Source organism: Vitis riparia, chromosome 4 (genome assembly GCF_004353265.1).
Source record: "Vitis riparia cultivar Riparia Gloire de Montpellier isolate 1030 chromosome 4, EGFV_Vit.rip_1.0, whole genome shotgun sequence".
NCBI lineage: Eukaryota > Viridiplantae > Streptophyta > Magnoliopsida > Vitales > Vitaceae > Vitis > Vitis riparia.
The window spans coordinates 19026258-19038681 of record NC_048434.1 but is presented as its reverse complement, the minus strand read 5'-3'; the positions used below and the strand labels follow the sequence as shown (position 1 = coordinate 19038681).

Here is a 12424-nt window from a genome sequence, read left to right as displayed (position 1 = left end):
TGGTGAGCTTATGTAACATCGAGTGTTATAATTCTCCGCACTATAATTTTTTAGAAAATAAATTTTTTTAACTTTCCAAATAAAATAAAATAAAAAATTCTGAATCTAAATTTAATAATAATAATAATAATAATAATAATAATAATAATAATAATAATAATAATAGTTATAATTAATTAGAATTAAAAGCCCATGAATGTGGCGTTGGAGGAGGGCTCCGGTGTTCTGCGAGAGTGAAACGCCGTAGCTGTGTTCATTTCAATTTCTTTCAAAAGCCACGCAGATCTCTACTCTTTCTCTCTCTCTCTCTCGTGGGCATATTCGGCAACGAAATAGGTAGTTTCCTCTCGGTAATCTCTCTCTTGGACAATCTCCTTTTCATCTTCGAAATTTCGAATTAAACCATAGTGGTACGACCCCTTATTGCAGGGGCATACCCCAATTTGGAAGTAACCCAATTTGGCCTTGAGCTTTAGATTGAAGTTATGTGACATGGGGAAGAAGAAAACATTGGGTTCTATTTGCTGGATCACGCTTAGTACTGTAATTGAACAGAAAAATTAATCAATATTATCAGATTAGGGGCAAATCGGGTCTGTTTGCTTCCCTGTCCTCAGCTCAGATTGATACATCTCCATCTCTCTGGCAGTTGGAGTAATGGGGCTTCTCAGCATCATTAGAAAAATCAAGAGAAAAGAGAAGGAAATGCGTATACTCATGGTGTATGTTCAAGCAATCCCTGCATTCCCTTTCTATATCATATAATCTGTGTTTTTGTCTGCTTTAATGGGGTATTTTGGACAGGGGTCTTGATAATTCAGGGAAGACTACAATTGTGTTGAAAATCAATGGAGAGGACACTAGTGTTATCAGTCCCACCCTCGGCTTCAATATCAAAACCATCACCTACCACAAGTAAAAGCTTTCTTCTTCTCTTTCCTCAAGTCCACAAATTACTTTTTGCAATCTGGGTTTTGCCACAAATGTGTTGGGTAACTTTCGTTCTGTTTGATTACTAAGAAATGAAAAGAAAAGATATTTGAATGTTGAATCACAGGTTGAAATCATTAAGTTGAATAGTGCCTTATGTTACAACTGCTCCTTTTGTTACAACTGATATGCTTATAGATTGGTCCTGAGGTTTTATACCTAGTTATTGGGCATTGGGTTGGGACGCTGAAATTCCATTTTGGTATGAATCTGACAGGTATACTCTTAATATATGGGATGTTGGGGGCCAAAGAACTATAAGATCTTACTGGAGAAACTACTTTGAACAAACTGATGGTTTGGTATGGGTTGTTGATAGTTCAGATCTTAGAAGGTTAGATGATTGCAAAATGGAACTGGACAACCTTTTGAAGGAAGAGGTATGCGCCATTTTAGTTCTCTGTTACTTAAACCATTCTTGTATTCAACTCTGATTTATTTTATGCTGTCATTCATTGGAAGTTCTTATTTGTCTTCCTCATTGTTTCTTACATTGATTTCTTTTTCCTCTATCATGCAGTTGTTCTTTTGCAGCTGTTAGACGCTGTAGATAACTATTTTCCATATTCCTCCCTCTTGTGTTTTTAATAGAATTATTAGGGTGTGTTTTGAATGCTCCTAAGAAAGGGAACTTTATTTTCATAACATTTGATGGTAGAGGTCCATCCGCTTGCATGGGTTGTCACCATAAATTAGAGTAAAACTAAATGATGGTTAACTCCTGGGATTGTAAAAGTGATTCAATCATCTTATGCTTATCCATATGTGATGATAATTTGATTACCTATTTCAGTTCTGTCCTAGAGGGATTTGCACCATATTTATTTTTGAAAAAAATAAAATAAAAAAAGAGTGCCTTTCCACAAGATATCCTGTATTGTTTGAGGATACTAGTATAGTAATGGAGCAGAGAACCTGGAAGCTAAGGTTCAAGATTGTGGCTCATTCATTTCATTAATAAATGTTTTGACTTGTTAGTGAAATTTATACATTTCACGCTGCATTTCCTGCATGTTTTCATGATAACCTTTTCTATTATAATTCTATATAATTCAGTGATTTAGAAAATGATTTCAGCATCCTTCAATATTTTCTTTTGGGCTTCTCTTGTGCATTAATTTATCCTGCTTGTTGATGTAGTTGCTTGTTGTTGTTTTTTTTATTGATCACTAGCCCTCGTAACCTAATTGATTAGTGGGGAAAAACCGGGCCAGGATTCAAAAGAATTAGGTTTCCAAGTTTCTTCATCATTACTACCTCCACTACCTTCTCCCTCCTGCATTAATCATTTATTCTACTTTTTGTCTAGTTTATGATTCTTTCTTGCCTATGCCATGACCACCTGACTGTTAAAATTAAAAAAAGAAAAATGGAACTGAAATAATTCTGAGTCTCATAAAAGGTAGGAATGTATGAGAAAAGGTTTTTACAGCAGAATTTTCTTACTCAGAATATAGCCCTGCTTATGGCTGAAAATGTATAACAGAGCTCCTTGTTTTGCCTTATTATGACAGAGGCTGTCAGGAGCATCCTTGCTGATACTAGCAAATAAGCAAGATATAAATGGAGCTCTTACACCAGCAGAAATAGCTAAGGTAAGGGTGCATGGTGATGTTATCTTTTTAGTTTCAAGATTCTTTAATGTAGCCTTTCTTACCTAGTATGTGAATTTTCAAATATTTGTAGGCCTTAATATTTTTCGAGTGATTAAGACAAACATTATTCATTAATTAGAAAGCTGAACTTCTTTTTCTTGTTTTTGAGTTGTAGGTTTGGCACTTGCTGCATAATTTTCTACAATGACATGTTCTGTTTAGTAGATGGAAGTTAGAACTTGTTCTTAAGCTACAAGTACAAGTGTCTTTTATAACTTCATCATATAATTTCAGTGGTCAAACATTCAACTCAACCTAACATAGCCTTAAGCCCAACTACTTAGGCTTAGCTATATGAATTTCCTTTTTGCCATTGAACCTTATTTAAAGTTGCATCCTCTGATAAATACTTGGTCAAGCATTAGTTTGAATCAAAGAACCATTTTGATATTCCTTTGGGATGCCACCAAGCATGCTTGCTTTAGAAATCTTGGTTTGTAAAAGAATGTATGCTCCATGCTCTGGAATAGGACATAAATTTGCCTTTATGTGTCGGTTAAAAATTTACAAGTTTACATAAAACTGATGGGAACTATTTTCAACATTAGTCCTACAACTTATACTTTGGTTTCCACCTCCATGACTTGTTATTTTTTCCTTGATACCATGAGTGGGCATCATCCATCATTTTCAGTGAAAAACCTAGCAGATCTCTGCATATTTATTGGGTAATCCAAATCTAATCGAGATGATTGAAAGTTCGAATCCATTGGACTTCTCTGGAACGATGTGGTTGCCAAAAAGCAATTAATATGATTGCAAGCCTAATTGGGTCAGAACCGATAATCTATGTATCTGAAATGGAGTTGTTGCTTTACCATGTATTTGTCATCTTATCTTTTGGACTCATATGCTTTACCTGAGGATTCTCTGTTTGGCAACACTTATACCAATACTTTTTGGATGGTTTTAGAAAAAGTGATTAAATATAAGAATGGTATCGTATGGAGAAAACCTGTGGATTGAATCAAGAATGTTGATTTTGAGATCGCATAACTATTCAGTTTGTTTGGTTACCTTTTCCCATTTTTCTTCTTGGGTGCGCTCGATCTTTTAGTGAATTATAGGCCATATATTTAGATGAAAATGACTGAATTCTCCAGCATGCAATTTTAATCAGGTCTACATTATACTCCTGCAGGTCCTCAACTTAGAAGCTATGGACAAAACCAGGCATTGGAAAATTGTGGGCTGCAGCGCAATCACGGGTGAAGGGCTTCTTGAGGGATTTGATTGGTTGGTCCAGGATATTGCCTCTCGAATCTATGTGCTTGACTAACTAATGTTTTCATCCAAGACATTTCTATTTGTACGGGACAAGTTTCTAAATGCCATTTACAACAGCTAAACGGATTTTGAGAGCATTTCATATATAAGCCGCCATCTTATTGGGGAATTTCCTTTGTGTCCATGTCGGCGCCGCACCATTTGTGTTGGCAAAGTAGCAGAATACATGTAAAATATAGAAAACAAATGCACACGCCATAATGCTTCCGGCAGGTTTCATGATCAGTTCACAGGAGGTGAAGCAACATCTTTTAGAGCTCAATTGACATTAATTCTAAAAAGTATTTCTAATTTTTTAACATCTTAAAAATTTTATTAAGTTGTTTTCAAGGATGAAAAATAGAAACGTTTTATAAAATCATTGTCAAACAAACTTTAAATCTAAAAAGCCTAACCTAGATCTCAGCAACCCTTTGGCCCCAACCATCCTGCTCATCGGAGACTCTGGGCTCAAAAAAATTGAAAAACAGTGTCTCTGCTCCATTAAACCTGCGAACGATTCCTTCCATGTGAATGAGTCTGTTGGCAGGTAATTACTTCCACAGTGAAGATTCATTCTTGAGAATATCTTGAGTCGTCTAGGGCAAACATCTATGGATCACTACCAACAACAAAGGGTTTAAGAATTGCGTATGCTAACTTGATGTTCTCCTTCTAAGCTTCCATGGATTTTTAACAAATTTCCAGGAACTGATTTTATTCCCAACTGGAGAGAACCAATGGAATGGTTTTCCTCCAAAAAGCTCGTTGGATGAATGCAGAGACTCTCTGCTAATTTAGAGAAAAACAGAAAATGTTCAAAAAGTAACTAATTCTTCAGATGATTCCCAAACTCCTAAAAAAAACATCATCATACTAGAAATTGAGATCGAAAAATGTGGAACGTATCTCAATCATTTAGATTTCTTTCCCTGTTTCTTCTTGATAACTTCATCAATGTACATGATACCTTTGCCTTTGTAAACTTCCGGAGGCTTACAACTGCGAACAGCAGCAGCAAACTGGTGCACCCTTTGCTTGTCAATCCCAGTGCAGCACACTACGTTTGGTTTGAAGCAGAACACACGCACTGCCGGAGGTACAGTCAGTTCTACCTCGTGGCTGTACCCCAATTTCAGATACAGGAGGCGACCCTCCGATTCAGCTCTCGCTTTGAACCCCACGCCTACTATCTTCAGAAACCGAAAGAATTTGGCCTCCATTCTCACTCACTGTTATTACCTAAACAACTCACAGAGATTAATATAATAAAAAAGATATCTACATATTATAAGAAGTAGATCATGATTATACATTCGTCCCAAGAATCAGTTTAGAGGAATAATCAATTTTAAACTGAAGAAAAAAAGGAATTGAAAATGTTGTCAGATAGTGGTATGGGACAATCTCAGCGTTCAACTTCTAGATTTTTTTATTTTTTATTTCCTAAGAAATTTTCTTTTACATTGAAAGCATGGGATTCTATCATAGCTAGGGTTAGGGATAGAAAAACACGAAGAAGAAAGAGGGTAGGGCTAGGGTTAAGGATAGGGTTAGGGTTAGATTTGGGATACCTTTTTATTTGATCATTTGTTCAGATTAGAAGGGCAAGATGCCAGTACAGGAAACAAGAAGAAGAGGAATAAGAATGAGAAGAGTTGAACGAACCTGGATGGTGGCCGCCAGAGCCGATCCCAACTTGTCCTTCACCGCTGCTGTAGCAACTCACCGGTCACCACTACACTTCCATTTCCTCCCGAAACGACGCTAATTGCAAATTGACCCACTTTCCCACTGTTTGGCTGAAAGTCTTTTTTTTATTTATTATTTTAATTTATTTTAATAATTATATAATTTTTCTTTAAAAGTATTTAAAATTAAGTATTTTTCTATGACGATGATAATTTTTTCTCATTTTCCGAGTATTTTTTTATTATTTTAATTTATTTTATTGATTGTCTTATGATTATTTTAAAAATATTTAAGATTAAGTTTTTTTAAATTTAGTTAATTATACTTGAATCAAAATCAAACATGATAGTGTTACGCTTGAATCAAAATGGAATCAATCTTTTGATGATGAAAAAATTGAACGAACTTACTTAAGGGTCGGAATAATTTCATTTAAATAATCAGATATAAATTAATTTAGGTTTTAAAGTTTAATTTGATTTTTAAAATTAATTGAAATTGACTTGAATTTGAAGTTCAAATATATATATTTAAATATTTTTACTCAAAATACAATGAATGCATTTAAGAGTTAATTTGACCATTATTTAAGAACAATAAATTGCTGTAATAAAATCTAATATAAAAAAATTATCAAATATTTAATTTAAAAATCGTATAAAAGTTTTACCATGTTGGTTTAATTAAGAAAGAAAAACCGAAAATAAAACTGAAAAAATCATTTTTCAAAATTTACGTTTCTTTCAACCTAATTTTATTAAAAGTATTAATTTAATGATAAAAATAAAATGATTATTGATTTTGTGCAAAACCCTTTTGTAGTCGAGTTAGGAGAAATTCAAACCTAATAATGACGTGATGGACGATAAATGGAAACATTGTGACCTTTTTCAAAATTGGAAATGAAAATCAGTATTTATAAACCAATATAAATAAATCATTATACCACATCAACGTGATACAAACAATAGAGTTAACAATATTTACTCTGAACAGATTTATCATCCAAATCCAGAGTTTGGAAGCATTACCTGATGTGAAAAATACCCAATCAATGGGTTTCCCTCAATTTTGCTTTGCAAATAAATAAGCAGAAAGTTACAGCCAATACCTACTTCAAGCTGTGTAGTTCTGATTCTTTCTAAACGAAATATGGATGGATACTGCTTTCCAGGGAAGCACGTCCCAAATTCGATTTGAGAGTTCACCCCACTTGGCCCAAGTGAGGATGTCTTTACTGCTGCAACCGAGATAAGAAAACAAAGCATAACTTCTTATGAAAGCAACTCATGCATTATCACAACATCATAATATGGTGCACCAGATTCACAGTGCTCCATGAATCGACTAGCATATTTTGAATCTTATGAGCTCCTTGGATGTGGGAGTCGTCAAAGAACATCATCAAAACTGTTTGTTTTTTATGAAGCTGATGATTGAATCAGTTGTGATCTAATTCAATGTAAACAAGAAACATGGGCTAGACAGAATTAATTTGCAGGTGTATGTAATGGCCACTCTGCTGGTAATTTCAAAGCGATGGTTCAAAATTTTGAGTTCATAGACTCATGTCCAGTTGTTATCTGGTTCAATCAAAATGATGGTGAAACGATTACAGCAGCTAGAGGGCTTCCTGGATGAGGGATTCTGTTAAAGCTTTCGAAAGTCCCATCACACAATCAGTGCTCCCAACCTGCAGGAGGACACCATAAAATTGATTCTGTTAAAAAAATGGAAGGAAGCAAGAATGTCTAGCAAGTTTGTATGACATAACCAACTCATCTATCCAAATTGACTTCAGCCACACCTTCAATGGAGCAGTCAGAAACCATATCAATAAGGTGGTGTTTATTTTTTTAACTTAATTCTAAATAGAATTTAAAATTAAATGGTGTTAAATAGTGATAAATATTAAATTATTTGTTTTTTTTAATATTTTATTTCTATTAAGTATTAAAAAGTAAAGAAACCAACATGTTACATTTAGTATTAAGAAGAAGTAAAATATTTTAACCCTTTCTATTTGGTCAAAAAAATTAAAAAAATAAGTAATAGGTTAATAAAAAGTAAAGAAGCAAATAATCTAAAATCTAAAAGCAAGTTGTTTTCAACAAAAGCAAAAAAAAGAAACAATACCTAAGGCAATTTTTCGACAAAGGCTAAGCTACATGATTCTTGGGACTAAAATATTGATGCATTAATTTTTGGGAATGACTCAAGTACCATGAGAGCTGAATAGCTTAGGTTCAGAGCCTGGAACCAAACGCTATGTGTGTGCGCATGCATGTGTTTGTGTGTGTGTGTGTGTGGGAGAGAGAGAGAGAGGTGGTTACCACAGATTCAACAAAAGGCAACGTTAGTGGATGTTCGAGCATTAAACCCCCAGCAACATTTAAAGAGATCCCCTCCTCAATCTGAACACAATTCACCATCATAAGCGTGACCCAGGGAATAATCAGCATGTAAAAGGAGCTCAGCAGAAAAGTATAACAGAGAATATGCTTTAACAAAACTATTACCATGTTATCAATGACTTCGTCTGGAATGTCATAAAAATAAACCTGAAACAACAAGTGTTAGTCTTGGAAATTTGACCATTAACCAATCTGCTCAGATAAAGCATTGTGAAGTCAAACCTTCAATAAGTTACCACTTGACATAATATTATAATATCTTAATAAGGCAATTTTCAGAGTGAAAGACCCAACTTCTCACCCTTATAAAGCATTGAAATTTCAGAACTGTTCTTTGATACACAGGACAGAACAGGTCAATGAAGCAAAATTCTGACTTTCCACTTCACACTTAAATAGTGGATTCCCTTGTAAGAATAAACATTTATTTGAGTAACAAATCTGGGGCTTACTAGAGTTCCTTTCCTTTTCTGTGAAATGTTAAGCAGTGTCATTTTGCCAAAGAGGAGATGAGAAAATGGAAAATTGGTTAACAGGGTTCATACCTATAGTAAAACCTAATTGATAAATGTGTATATTCAATTGAGATTGAATTGATTGAGAAAACCTTATCGACCATGCATTATACTGTATTATTAACCATACACACATGAATTTGAATGTGGAAACCTATATTGGCTCCAAAGAGGAAAATAAAAAGAGAGATAACATGTACTTTCAACTTCTCCAATTTAAAATGATACATTTTTTTTATGCAATTGAAGCCCCATGGGCTTGAATTTGACTGATGGTCACTCTTAGAGCAGAGCACAAACTAGCTTTTAAGTATGAGAAAATTGCACCTCTGCTCTTTCCCATCCTCCTTTTCTGGTTCCCGTCTTAAGGTTGGTTACAAGTACAGATCCTACAACTCCTCCATGACTGCCAGAATAGCCTGAAATCCATGAGGATGTGACATTGAGTCCAACTAATTCTTGTAAATGGAAGAGATAACAGGGAAGTCATTAAGCAAACCTTTGACAAATTCGCGTGCTTCTTCCTCACTGGACGGCTTTTCTCTAATTGTTCCTTTATACACCACCACCTCAAAATCAATTGGATGCAGCAGTCAGATATGCAAATAAATAATCCCCCAGTGAAGACCAAAGTGTTATAAAGGTTACATGAATAAATCTTTTCCCATCTCCACATGTAACCTGCTTAATTAACATCAAGCCACATGGATGCTATGTATATGTATATGAGGGAAACAACAGAAATGCCAACCTAACAAATGCCATGGGCCAGACAGATTTGTACATCAACAAAAAAAAAAACCTTCTACCTGACTGCTGTGTATGCTCATGAATTGGAAGAAATCATTAAATGAACTCCTCTGATAAGATCATCTAGCGTGATACAATCAATGGGACAATGATATCCATCAACCTATATATTATTCCTGAAATATTTCATTAATTATTTTACCATCAAATAAATGGGTATTAGAATGTAGAGTCATCTGACAACTCTAAATTCTTGGCCTGGTAGCACTCCTATGTGGTTGAAGGTTTCGACTTCCTCCATTGTTGCCATGTGGAGAACGGGACAACCCAATGAAACATCTTGCAAGTGATAACATGAATATTAGGTGGGTAAGTTACAAATAATTTAGGTACACATGACAAAGCATATCTAGGTTAGTATATATCCAAAGATGTGTCTTTCATGGGGCTACAACAACAAACCAGGATTAATGTTGTATGGCCAGAATTATGACTTTATGGGCAATATATTAACTATTTAGGTATATTTTTTCTAGGAGTGTCACCATAAATAAGAAGCACAATTTCATTGGTAAGGCTTGATAGTCACATCAAAGAAGTGGGGAGATTTTGCTCTCCTTCCATCTTTCAAAGATTTGGAAACAAAAGCTCCAAGTACATAACATAAAACACATTTCTTTTATCGTTCTTGCAGTAATAGTAACACAAGTGACCAAAATGTCATTAAGTCCAATGTTGACATATAAATGCTAGTATCTTCTCACTGAAAACCATAAATCATTGGTGGATAGATGGCCATAAATTTTATCAAAATGAAGTAACACAAACTCATAACAGAGGAATAACAGGAAGAAATTAAAGCTTACTGTGTCTGCTGTAATTAACAGTGTTGGAGGCAAATCCTCCGCTAAATAATCCTTAATTTGAAGCTTTGATAAGATGGCATCTGCCTGAGAAGAAATTTCCATTCATACAAAGTAAATCAAACCTCCTGTACATAACTCTACAGAACCCAAAATAAAAAATGTCAAAAAAAAAATAATCTGGGAAATGGTAAGGGGATACACTGGGGGTCCAGCTTAGAAGATATATGTAAATACAGCATTTCACCACTAAAGGAGACCTTGCTGAGTCAGTGAAATTTGTGACATTTGTGACATCTGTAACGACAATAATCACACACCACTATAGAACCTGACAAATTATAAACCTAAATTGATAACTTCTATCTCAAGGCTTTCCATCACAATAATTTTTTATTTCACTACCGACAATTACACAAATTACATTGCAAGTCCTAAGCTACACTACCCATCAAAACAAGCAGGCACGTCGAAACTCTAGAAAGACAAGAGCAACAGAAACCAAATATGAATTAGCTGTTAAAAGAAAGTCATACCTTGGCCTCAGCAAGAGCCATGACTAACTCCTCCGGCGTTTCCTTCCTGATACCTTTCTCATCTATGTCTGCGGTCTAAACCAGAACATAAAAGAAAATATAATCCTCTAATCTGTGATATCACATCCAAGAGACTGATAAATGTTGAGAGACAACGTACCACAATTGTGAATTCATATCCCATTTCCGCTAGAATCCGCCGACGAGCCACTGACGACGAACCCAATATTATCTGTCATGAAAAATCACATTCCAAAACAGAAACCTCATTCAATTAGGGAAAAAGGAAAAATTGTTCCGATGTAACAACTTATCTTGTCTCACACTTCTGATAAACTTCAATTTCGGAAGAATCTATTCCATTCGTGTCATTTCAAGCACAAAATATTAAAACCATTTCTTTCCAAAAGTATGGAAAAAGGTCACAAGAAAAGCTACACTTCGCATACAAATCATTAAAGAAAGAAAGTTGTATCAAAAAGTGGTGAAAATGACTTCAGAAAGCAATCAAACAGAGTAGAGCAGTGGCGAGACAACACTAAGCGCCCCAGAGTATGAACCAGACCTTGAATGAGGATCGCTTGGAAGCCATATCTCTTTCTTTCGGCGCTCCTCTTTCTCCGGTACACCTGTCCGATAAAGCTGCGTGCGCGTGTAAATAGTGGGTCCATTCGCCGAATTTGAAAACAGGACGCCAAATTTTGTATATTTGCCAGGAAGGACTTTATTGTTATCTACAAATACGCTTCCGTCTGAAAATAAATGTTCTTTAAATATGGAAATCCAGAGGATGGCATCGTGTGGAATAAAGTGTGCTTTCTTTTCCTAAATAGATAAGATTTATCTCTGAAAAGTGATTCATTTTTCTTTGGTATTGTATTGTGTTCTAAAATCAATCCAGCACATTCACGCTTTATTCTTTTGATAAGGCAATTTGAAAGATTTTTCTATATATATGAAATGTAATTTTTTTACAAAAATATCTTTCATTAAATTCTTTACCCCAAACACTATTAAAAAAACTTGTAAGGATAATTATGTTGAATTAAAATTATATTTATACGTGAATCCGTATTTTTCACATATGTCAAAGACGACGTGTTTTTATGTGAAAGTTTAATTTTTCGAAAAAGTTATAATCATTATTTATTTTTTTCTATTTTTAAAACAAATGTAATCATGATTGAAATCCAACTCAAAATCAATCTAAAATAACTTTTAGACAAATTTTAGAGCCATTCTCCTAATTCTTTTACTTCAACTTTTATATATATATATATATATATATATATATATATATATATATATATATATTTCTTTACTCTTCCTTTTTTATCTTCAAACATCACATTTATTTCACCTTTTTAATTTCTTTTCTAAAAATAATTTAATATTTTATCATTTCTCTTTTATTAAAATAATTAGAAAAAGAAAAGCACAATATATAGTAATATAGATATATTAATAGACTTTTTAAATTTTAATTTTTCTAATTTAATTTTAATTTTATATTTTATAATTGAATAATTTAAATTTTAAGTAAAAACAAATATTTTTTATAATTTAAATTTATTTTTAGTTTTATTTTATTTTCCTATTTTATTTTATTATTATTAATATAACATTTTAGTAGTTGTCGTGAAAGTAATTAATAAAACTTTCTTTAAAATTTAATATTGTAATAACATTTTTAAAATGTAATTTTCATATATTTGAAATAAAGCAATAATTGTTTTTTTTAGA

At 33.6% G+C, this 12424-nt stretch overlaps 3 protein-coding genes across 6 annotated transcripts; 1 reads left to right on the top strand and 2 right to left on the bottom strand.

Moving 5' to 3' along the window:
• The first annotated feature begins 214 nt into the window (after positions 1-214).
• On the top strand, positions 215-4041 carry LOC117913668 (ADP-ribosylation factor-like protein 2). Of its 3 annotated transcripts, none has more exons than XM_034828708.1 (6): positions 215-336; positions 650-722; positions 805-915; positions 1208-1370; positions 2505-2585; positions 3787-4041. In XM_034828708.1, exons 2-6 carry the CDS (start codon positions 658-660, stop codon positions 3922-3924), a joined length of 558 nt encoding a protein of 185 aa, XP_034684599.1. In that variant the 5' UTR covers positions 215-336; positions 650-657; the 3' UTR covers positions 3925-4041. The 3 variants fall into 3 exon arrangements, with proteins under 3 accessions (XP_034684599.1, XP_034684598.1, XP_034684600.1); XM_034828707.1 differs by having other exon boundaries at positions 430-722; XM_034828709.1 differs by having other exon boundaries at positions 215-350.
• A 560-nt stretch (positions 4042-4601) lies between these two features.
• On the bottom strand, positions 4602-5696 carry LOC117913669 (60S ribosomal protein L6, mitochondrial-like). 2 transcript variants are annotated; one of them, XM_034828711.1, is made up of 2 exons: positions 5580-5696; positions 4602-5143 (listed from the first exon to the last, which is right to left on the bottom strand). In XM_034828711.1, exon 2 carries the CDS (start codon positions 5132-5134, stop codon positions 4826-4828), a length of 309 nt encoding a protein of 102 aa, XP_034684602.1. In that variant the 5' UTR covers positions 5135-5143; positions 5580-5696; the 3' UTR covers positions 4602-4825. The 2 variants fall into 2 exon arrangements, with proteins under 2 accessions (XP_034684602.1, XP_034684601.1); XM_034828710.1 differs by having other exon boundaries at positions 4602-5153; positions 5580-5695.
• An 889-nt stretch (positions 5697-6585) lies between these two features.
• Positions 6586-11354, bottom strand: LOC117912280 (7-methyl-GTP pyrophosphatase-like). The gene is made up of 9 exons (XM_034826809.1): positions 11247-11354; positions 10842-10913; positions 10682-10756; positions 10149-10232; positions 9032-9101; positions 8860-8951; positions 8123-8164; positions 7937-8017; positions 6586-7296 (listed from the first exon to the last, which is right to left on the bottom strand). The coding sequence occupies exons 1-9, from the start codon at positions 11271-11273 to the stop codon at positions 7225-7227; spliced, it is 615 nt and encodes a 204-aa protein (XP_034682700.1). The 5' UTR covers positions 11274-11354; the 3' UTR covers positions 6586-7224.
• Between the last annotated feature and the right edge of the window lie 1070 nt (positions 11355-12424).

Excerpts from the sequence above, each read along its gene's own strand:
- LOC117913669 (XM_034828711.1), bottom strand. The coding sequence starts at position 5,134 with ATGGAGGCCAAATTCTTTCGGTTTCTGAAGATAGTAGGCGTGGGGTTC.
- LOC117913668 (XM_034828708.1), top strand. The coding sequence starts at position 658 with ATGGGGCTTCTCAGCATCATTAGAAAAATCAAGAGAAAAGAGAAGGAA. Across the intron at positions 723-804 it reads GAAATGCGTATACTCATGGT|GGGTCTTGATAATTCAGGGA; the intron begins GTATGTTCAAGC and ends TATTTTGGACAG. Across the intron at positions 2,586-3,786 it reads CACCAGCAGAAATAGCTAAG|GTCCTCAACTTAGAAGCTAT; the intron begins GTAAGGGTGCAT and ends ATACTCCTGCAG.
- LOC117912280 (XM_034826809.1), bottom strand. The coding sequence starts at position 11,273 with ATGGCTTCCAAGCGATCCTCATTCAAG. Across the intron at positions 10,757-10,841 it reads GATATGAATTCACAATTGTG|ACCGCAGACATAGATGAGAA; the intron begins GTACGTTGTCTC and ends GTTCTGGTTTAG. Across the intron at positions 8,018-8,122 it reads ACGAAGTCATTGATAACATG|ATTGAGGAGGGGATCTCTTT; the intron begins GTAATAGTTTTG and ends AATTGTGTTCAG.